This window comes from Vanessa cardui, chromosome Z, assembly GCF_905220365.1.
Source record: "Vanessa cardui chromosome Z, ilVanCard2.1, whole genome shotgun sequence".
In the NCBI taxonomy this organism is placed as follows: Eukaryota; Metazoa; Arthropoda; class Insecta; order Lepidoptera; family Nymphalidae; genus Vanessa; species Vanessa cardui.
Window position 1 is genome coordinate 6,287,250 of NC_061154.1, and position 9,519 is coordinate 6,296,768.

Sequence of the window (9,519 nt, forward strand, 5' to 3'; positions counted from 1 at the left end):
CCTGGTTTTAGGTTTCCCTGATTTTGAGATCCCTCTAACTATGGCTTCTTTCCATTGCTCAGGAAAAAAGCAACCTGCCAGAGGAGCATTGAATAGTAGCACTAAGAGTGCAATGATTTGGTGCGGGAAGTTTGACGGCTTTATTGGTTATCCGGTCCGCACCGAGAGACTTTTTGATCTGAAAGGTCTTGAAGGTCGATTCGATTTCATCGGCTGACGTCGGAGTCAGTGGTTCGTCCGTTTGTGGCACGGAGCTTATGCGATTTACGGCCTCATCCACCTTTAGGAGGTGGTCGGAGTCTACCGCGTGATTAGTCGGGGAGCATTGAATTTGTAGTGCGTCGACCTCTCGGCCTTATCCAAGTCGTCTGTTGCCGGTAGAAGATTTAGTCGTATTAATGGAGGCATGGTCATAGAGACCATTGAGCCGGTGGAGCGGGCTAGGTGAGTGCCATTCGCGCTTGCCGCTTCTCGCGTCGTATAAGTAGCTCGGGATTTGGATTTTTACTTTAGTCGGATCACGTCTTTGAACGTCGACGCATGTATGAATGATAATGTAAAACGTAGTTCCTACAACATGCTAGATTTCCTAAAGAGGAGCCGTTTGCCGTCTTTGAGAAGCCGTTTATGTCTATAATATGCTAGTTTATTTTTCTAACGTATTCCGTATTTTTGAACACTATGTATATACTATAATATGTAAGCATAATATGCCTATGTATAAATATTACAGATCACTACGGTTTCTACGTTTTTAGAAATCTTAGCTCTCATTTCATATCGATTGTTGTGGTAGAAACAAAAGTTCGATTTAATTATATGTATTTCTAAACGAATATATTTTTTTTTTCAATATATAAATTACTTTTGATGGTTTGTTTATTACCATTATTAAGAAGACATTTTCCTGATAAAACCAATATGTTTACATTCAAGGATACACAATGCACGTGTGGTGCAATTATCATTTAACAGGGTGATTGGTTCGATTTATTCCCGTTATGTGAAATGGATGACTACTTAATATACAAAGTGAAGCATTATTATTTATGAAGCTTTTAGCTTTTTGTAAAGTAAGTGAATTTGCCATTTCAAAATTTATTTACAAAAGGTAGGTAATTTAATTCTCAATTTTCTGGTAATTTATAAAATCGCTGAAGTACTGGTTGTTTATTAGTATTCACTGACACTGAAAAGTCAAAAATATGTTACAACTACGAAGTTATTTCAAAGCAACTAAAAAATATATCAAATCTCACAGTCACAAAGGAAGCTGGTGAAAATTCGTATTCGCCCTTTGATTGTCTCTCAAATAGGTGCAATGCATACCTAAGCCAATTCAGGAAGCAAACACAGATGGATTAGAAAAAATAATAAAATTTAGAAATGGAAGTTTTTCAAAAATAACCATACAATGTGTTTTTGAAGCAAATATACTCACAGTTGTGTTTGGGAGGGACCCGACGTGACGTCATGACGTCTTTGTAGTAACTTGGGATTTTATTCTGGAATTATATATCATTTATAGCTGTTATAAGTATATTAATATTGTTGCTTAGGTAGGTAGCTGCTGTAATAAGGAGTAAGTTAGGATTTTACATGGGAATTATATATATATGATATACAACAACAACAGCCCTTAAATTGCCCACTATTGGGTTAATGCCTCTTCTTCCTTTGAGGAGAAGGTTCGGAACATATTCCAACACACTGTTTCAATAGGGGTTGGTGGAATACACATGTGGCAGAATTTCTATGAAATTAGGCACATGCAAGTTTTCTTACGATGTTTACCGCCGAGCACGAGATGAACTATAGACACAAATTGAGCACATGAATATTCAGTGGTGATTCAATGGGTTTGAACCAGCAATCACCGGTTGAGATACACGCCCTCTAAGCACTGAGCCACCTCGGCTCTTTATTCTCTTCTTCTTCTAATTTTTTAGTCACATCTTACTTAATCAGAGTAGTGATCTTCATCTAATATAGTATACGTTTGGTTACAATCAAAGAATAGCTGACCACATCTTTAACATCACGTTATCAAATATATCTACCACATCACTTGCACTAAAGGTGCGACGGTGTTTCTTTGAAACCAAACCCATTAAGCATCTCTATTATTCTCTTGCTCTGTTTTCGTTTACGTTCACCATCACTGAAAGTGCTTCTCCTGCGTTTCTTTAGTTATGGATAATGTTAAGTGATTTTCATTTATTTATTCGGATTACGAAATACCAAAATACTGACAGTTTACTAGACAGCGCCATCTATATTTTAAGCGAGTAACTATCTACTGTATAACTATTTAACATTGAAATGAACTGTGAGATATGCTATTGGACAATAGATGTCGCTATAATGTCGTTGTATTAAATTTGTGTATCATACTCATTTCAGCCGAAACACGTCTACTGCTAAACATAGGCCTCCCCCAAAAATCGCCAACCCGACCGATCTTGTGAAATTATTATGAAATTGTGTATATATAATACACCCAAATAATAATAATGTGTTTTATTAATAAATTATAACTAAAATGTTTCTTGCCGGTTCTATTAATAAGCTCTCCTTTTGAAAGCGCTCCATAATATATGTTTTTATTGTTAAATTGTATGAGCCTGTAAATCCCACCTCTGGGCAAAGACCATCGTTCTCCTTAATAGAAAAGGTCCTATGGAAATAAGACTTGAAGATTATTCAACGATCCCGCTCTATTTTGACATGGTGGAAACGTAACAGAATTAAAACATATATACCTACCTATAAAATTTATTGACGCTAAAACAATAAAAAAACACTAACATTTTCAATTTTCTACTTCAACAGAAATATATGAAATTTTATTTAAAATGTTTTATTATGCAATTCTTTTTACATTACAAATAATACTTCAGTTCCAGTGAAGTAGTTATATGCTTATATAAAATATCGTGCAAACACAATGTAGAATATGTAGACATGCATGGCTTGTAGAAATGATTGCACAAAACAAATGGATGAGCGAAAAATGTATGGGTGCATGATTCGCTACATATTTTGTATGTGTTTTCTGTTTTGTTTTAAACGACTGTTAGTATTAGGAAACAAACAAGTGGATACCACGACAGATAAAGAAGCTTCCGATGAACAGAAAGAATTGCAACAAGCTCTTTTTCTTGTCGAGCTCCTCAAGTCAGGTTTATAGAAAATGAGTGTAGTTTAATTATCCTTCATTAAATTAAATACTACGTAACTATATTACGTTTTACCTGTACTTAGAATACGCTCGAGTTCTACGAGAGAACAAAGAAATGAAAAGCAACAGAGGATTGAAGGAAGATGGTGCCATTATGTGTGCCACAACTGGTAAGAATTTCTACGTTTCACGCATCTCTTTTAATCGTTCATATGTATGATGGGTAATTGGATGTTAAAGCCTATCGACTTTTTAACTTATATTTAATTATACTACAATTTTATTTGTTGTTTATTGTTTTTACCTTGTTATTTTTTTAATTATTCACACATTGCTTCATTCACGAAATTTATACCTGTTTCAGAAAAAGGAAATTTTGAGAGATCGCCTATAACACCACAAGTGCAGCATTGGCCGCGTAGAATTCCGCCAATTTGTAAATAATATTTATATAAATTATATATTTATTATACATTATATATGTTATAAACAAGTTCCCCCTTTTTTTAATGTTGTTAATACTTCATTAATTCTTTGAAAAACCAACAATTAAGTCAGAATCAAATGTAACTAAATACTTTCTGCAGTCCCTGCACTACGGAAATGGAGACGGCGCTTCCCACAAATAGATTCAAACATATATTATGGTAAGATATAAAAAATATATTAATTCTCGATATCAAATGTACCCACCCATCATAATTGCTTTATTTTGATGTACACATAATTATTATAGACATTCAAGCTGGAAATAATGAATACATTGAAAGATACGGTATGTATACCTACTAACATTACTTATATATAAGGTAAGTGTTGCCATAAATATACGAAGAAATAAGGTTTATTGATCAAAAGAATCTTATTGCTATGAATAAGAATGTTTTTAGAAAGAAATTTAATATTTTAGTAATATCCTTTAAAGTAAAGCTTATAATAAGGATAGATAAGTCATAGGAACATTTTTTTTTCAATGTATATTCAGACGAACAGAATAATGCTGGTGGATGGCGAAGGTTTCAATACGAAGATGCATTTGGACCACAGCCAGGGGGAAGCAACAATACATCGAGCACTACTAAAACAGCATCACCATCATCTACAAAAGCATCATCGGTCATGAGTTCAGCACCGACGTTTACACCGAGCACTGAAAATGACAATATAACAGTATCAAGTTCTTCACCTGCGGTTTCGAAGACCACAATATCCGAAATAACGACATCGGTTACCGAGAAACCGAAAAGCGAGACGACCAAGGAAACCGTAACAACGTCTTTAACATCTTCAAGCCACAGTATGTATTGTCATTACATACTATAAAACAAAGTCGCTTACCAATGTCTGTCCCTATGTATGCTTTGATCTAGAAAATTACGCAACGGATTTTGATGCGGTTTTTTGAATAGAGTGTGATTCGAGAGGATAGTTTTAGTATAAATTATATGTACAGAACAGACAGTATCGTTAAGAAACACGGATAATTTTAGAAGCGTCCAATGTGATGTCGTAAATAAACTAATTCAGTAGAATATTTAGTATTTAGTAACTAATAATAAAATAATACACATATTTGTAAGACACTCGTGGACATATTTAGAAGTAATACCTACTAGTATTCATTTTTTATTTTTCTATATTTCCAAAACAGCTATCGGATTATACGATGACGATCAGGATATCTGTTACTTTACGCTTATTAACGGCCGGTGATTTTAATTTTAATATGACTATTGTTGATTTCTAATTGGTTTCTTCTTATTATCTTGCGATAATTATTTATACCTACTTCATATTTTAGTTTATTGTAATTTGTGAAAAATTGCATGAATGAAATAATATTTCATACAGTTGTAATTTTCGAAATAATTATCAAATGATATTATAGAAAAAAAAACTGAGGTAAGTCGACTATTATTTTAATCATTCTTTTAATGCACATTAGTCCAGCCCCACACGGTGTAGTGACCAAAATACTCGCCAGGCAAATGTGCAAGATGTTTTGCAGTTAGAGGTAAACAACAGGGTTTTGATTGCACCAACTATAATAAAATATTTTATATATTATTTAACAGTGCTATGTTTTGTTATTAACTTTTGAACTTATAATTCTTAAAAAGACCCAATAAACGCCGACAATGATTTTGTTTTTAAACTAATTTGTAGTACCTAATGTGCTCAACTAAATATGTCCATGATTATTGATTTGTGATTAGTAAATCATATTAATAAATTATCTCCTTAATACTCGATTTATTAATGAGATAATTTATAAATAATAAGCAATTCGACTTTCGGTTATAGTATTAAGACCACACGAATTTATCTAACCTATAACAGAAAACAGTGAGGATAGATAATATGAGGCCGTGGTACTAGCGCCTATACACTCCCTAGTCAGCTAGTCTTCCTTGAAAATTGCCGCCATAACCTCGTTTAGCCAGAAGGATAAAAAGCCATCATCAATTAATCACCATTGTTAATTTGAAATTAATTTCAATTCGATTTCAGCTACTCGAAGAATAATGCTGTTATTGTCCAAAAAAACCTCTAGCAAGCAATCGAATGCAGCACATTCAGAGCAATCTACAAAACCTAACCTATCAAAAAACGTTACAACAAGCGACACCGACCTAGAAGTCTCACAAGCAGCGGCAGAATTCGAGAAAGAACTTGGTTCTAACTTAGGGAACTGGAAAAAAAGAAGGTCGCGAAAATTACCTAAAAAATGGCGGGCTTCCACAAGAGTACATTTAGCGGGTAGCACACGATACCAAATTCCTTTACCAGAAAACCATGCGTTTTGTTATACAAATCCTGATAACGCTTTATGTCGCACTTTTATATAATATTTACATACTTATTTTTAAATAAAATGATAACAGTATAATACTGCTGCATTTCCTTATTAAGATATAATAGGTAAATCGAATACAAACATTTCTTTCCATATTTTTAAATTGTAATATGCCTAAAGCTATACACGAATAATTTCCTATTTTATCGCGTAATAAATAAGTAGTCTGAAGTATCTGTATATTAGACAGATCGGATTTATGCTACTACAGAGGTTCAACAAAAATAAAATAATGATTTAGTTAGCGCGTAAATCATTTTACAAACTTTTAAGTACACAGTGGGTATTTGTGAATTAGTAACTTCTGAAAAACAGAAATATAAGGCAGACGGGAGGGCTTTAATTAAGAAGATCCAGTTTAATATTACTATATAAAGTATTTAATCCACTGTTTTGAAAGTATTAAAGAAAAAGTTTTACTATGTTAATTTTTCTTGAACTTTCCTTCATTGCTCATAGCACAAATACAATTAAATTCATTATATTATAATGTGAATAATAATGGTTAATTGCTTGGTTGCAAAATTTCCAAAAAGGCGTTCAAATTTTTCTTTCAAGATATTATACATACATATACATTCGTTTTTTTTATCACGATCGCAATACGTTACATATAAATCATGATGCAATAAGTTGAGGTACGTATGTGTTATTATTTATCAAGTAAATAAAAATGGATTGCATAAAATTTCGCTCTCGTACCTTTTGCTTCTAAAATGTTTGTCAAAATTATCGAGTTTGGTAGACAAGCAAAAGAGGAAAAAGGTGCTATGCAAACAGAAATCGCAGTTTAATAATAAAGATAATAGATATATAGATAGATAAGACTGTGTGTATGGAGAAGGACCGAGACGAGATAGGACTAAAAAATATTTAAAAAGAACCTACATATGCATCTGCATAAGTGTAGTTATTGTATTTATTTATACAACCATTCTAATGGCATTCATATGCAGATACAATTTTTTAACAATAGGCAATAAAGAAACGCTATTTTACAAGCAGAAAGCAAGCACCCTTTGGCTTGAACTAAGGCGATATCATAATCAGCTCAGGCCCTAAAATATTTGTATATTCGTATATCATACTATAAAAATTAAACATGATTGGTTTTATCGAATACAGCAGTTGTGTTTAAAGCAAAAAATGTTTATGCATTTTTGTTAGACGGAGATTTGTAACCGAAAAGACGCTGGGTTTTGAAATAAAAAACGAAGAGAGCCGAAGTTAATTTGTTTTATAATAGTTCGGGATTCTTGACTATACACGAACAATGACACTAGAGATACTGTTAAGTGAAATATATTTTACTAAATTGATTTTTAAAATGATTTTTTATCCATTGAATTGGAATTCGTAATATGGTATAAATACGGTTTTATAAATGAGTTTCAACTTTCCGCTTGTGTAGATATAACTGTACCCCTAGTACGAGTTTCAATACTTCTTGCGTTAATAACGTATCGTCTATTCGAAAACGTTTACGAAGTATTTGAATTCGATAGTATAAGTTTGACATTACTCGTTTGCGTTAAAACCATGATAGCCATCGAGCGACTCGAAAAAGACTACCACACAATTCATATTTCCGTCTCACTTACACGCGCTAAAAAGAGTGAAAAAAAATATTTTGTCATTTTTCTTGTATTTGACATTTCTCGCAAAGTATTGTCTAATGTCTTTAAAAATTTTAAGGTTATCTTATCGTATTTTACACTGTTTACATTACTGTAAGAAATAGAACGGTGAATGCTTTAATTTTTAAGTGTTATAATAGCAGTGAAAAGAAAAGAAATTACACTGAAACATTGTTTGAAAGATTAATTATATTATAAAATTCATCAAGAGGTACGTAAACATAAATTTATTATTACATTAAATAAATAAAACGATACGTAATAATTGTAAGGACCGTAAGTTTATAATAAAGATTCTAAACGTTTAAAAAATATATAAACAGTGAATATTGTTATTAATATAGAGGAATTTGTGTTAAACTATAACTAACCTACAAATATTGTTAATTGAATTCTCCTTACAATTTTACGTTGATATACTTATACATATTTAGAGCATCTATTAATAAGTAAAATTAGTTTGCGAACACTTTTATTCTATATTTAAATTATTGTTTTTATTTCCTGTTTATTAAGTTTAATTTAAAATGAAGTGACTTTCATCTCAATTCAAAGTTATGCTTAAATTATTTTGTTATTTCGATATTATCCTAATTAAATACAAACTATTTCAATATACTACAATAATATGCATGTCTAATTGCCATTATATATTATGGCCTTTATTAATTATATTTCAATTAGGGTTCACTTAGATTTAAATAATTCCATGATCATGACTTATATGTTTGTGAATGTATTAATAAAAAATATTGTTTGTGATTACAGTTCCAAAGAAGAAAAACAAGCCTAGATAATACAAATACATCTGTGCTGCATTTTCCAGTGTGATGCTACATCTATCACTCTTAACTCCAAGAATCATTGTTAAAATAAAGTTTAATATATAGAAAACAAATACCTAATAATTACTACCTTAATTTGTTTTTTATTTGTCCTAAAATATAATTATGTATATAACATATATAAAGGTCTTTATTTACATTAAACAACAAAGAGTTCATAGTTTTAATTGACTGTTTTAATATACCCCATAATTGAAAAAGTATAAGTAACAACATTCTATTTTATTAAGCAATGAGTATTTTTGAAGTTGATTATTTATGACAGAAATCAAAACAATAGTTATTGATTTTCCAGTGTGATGCTACATCTATCACTCTTAACTCCAAGAATCATTGTGAAAATAAAGTTTAATATATAGAAAACAAATACCTTATAATTACTATCATAATTTGTGTTTTTATTTTTCCTACAATATAATTATAAATATACTACATATATAAAGCTTTTTATTTAAATTTAACAATAAAGAGTTCATTGTTTTAATATACCCCATAATTGAGAAAGTATAAATAACAACATTCTATTTTATTAAGCTATGAGTGTTTTTGAAGTCGATTATTTGAGAGAAATCAAAACAATAGTTATTGATTTTCCAGTGTGACATTACATCCAACACTCTTAACTCCAAGAATCATTGTGAAAATAAAGTTTAATATATTGAAAACAAATACCTAACAATTACTTTCTCTTAATTTGTTTTATTTTTCCTAAAATATAATTATATGCACTACATACATAAAGTTACTGATTTACATTAAACAATAAAGAGTTAATAGTTTTAATTATCTGTTTTATACTACTATTGTTATTTATATTTTTCCTTTTAGAAAAAGGATAAATAACATTCTATGTTTTTAAGCAATGAGTGTTTTTGTCGTTGATTATTTATAAGAATTCAAAACAATAGTTACAAGCATTTATTGAGTATAATAATAATGTATATATAATTTAATATAAACATATAATATACATACATAATAGTATAATAATGTACCTAT

The 9,519-nt window shown here is 30.6% G+C and overlaps 1 protein-coding gene across 2 annotated transcripts; it reads left to right on the plus strand.

Annotated features, from left to right (window-relative positions):
• Positions 1-2,928: 2,928 nt before the first annotated feature.
• LOC124543251 lies at positions 2,929-6,328 on the plus strand. Of its 2 annotated transcripts, none has more exons than XM_047121403.1 (7): positions 2,929-3,182; positions 3,265-3,351; positions 3,540-3,617; positions 3,769-3,828; positions 3,918-3,956; positions 4,167-4,478; positions 5,693-6,328. In XM_047121403.1, the coding sequence occupies exons 1-7, from the start codon at positions 2,969-2,971 to the stop codon at positions 6,028-6,030; spliced, it is 1,128 nt and encodes a 375-aa protein (XP_046977359.1). In that variant the 5' UTR covers positions 2,929-2,968; the 3' UTR covers positions 6,031-6,328. The 2 variants fall into 2 exon arrangements, with proteins under 2 accessions (XP_046977359.1, XP_046977360.1); XM_047121404.1 differs by having other exon boundaries at positions 3,546-3,617; positions 5,693-6,326.
• The last annotated feature ends 3,191 nt before the right edge of the window (positions 6,329-9,519 follow it).

Excerpts from the sequence above, each read along its gene's own strand:
- LOC124543251 (XM_047121403.1), top strand. The coding sequence starts at position 2,969 with ATGGCTTGTAGAAATGATTGCACAAAACAAATGGATGAGCGAAAAATG. Across the intron at positions 3,183-3,264 it reads TGTCGAGCTCCTCAAGTCAG|AATACGCTCGAGTTCTACGA; the intron begins GTTTATAGAAAA and ends ACCTGTACTTAG. Across the intron at positions 3,352-3,539 it reads CATTATGTGTGCCACAACTG|TTTCAGAAAAAGGAAATTTT; the intron begins GTAAGAATTTCT and ends AATTTATACCTG.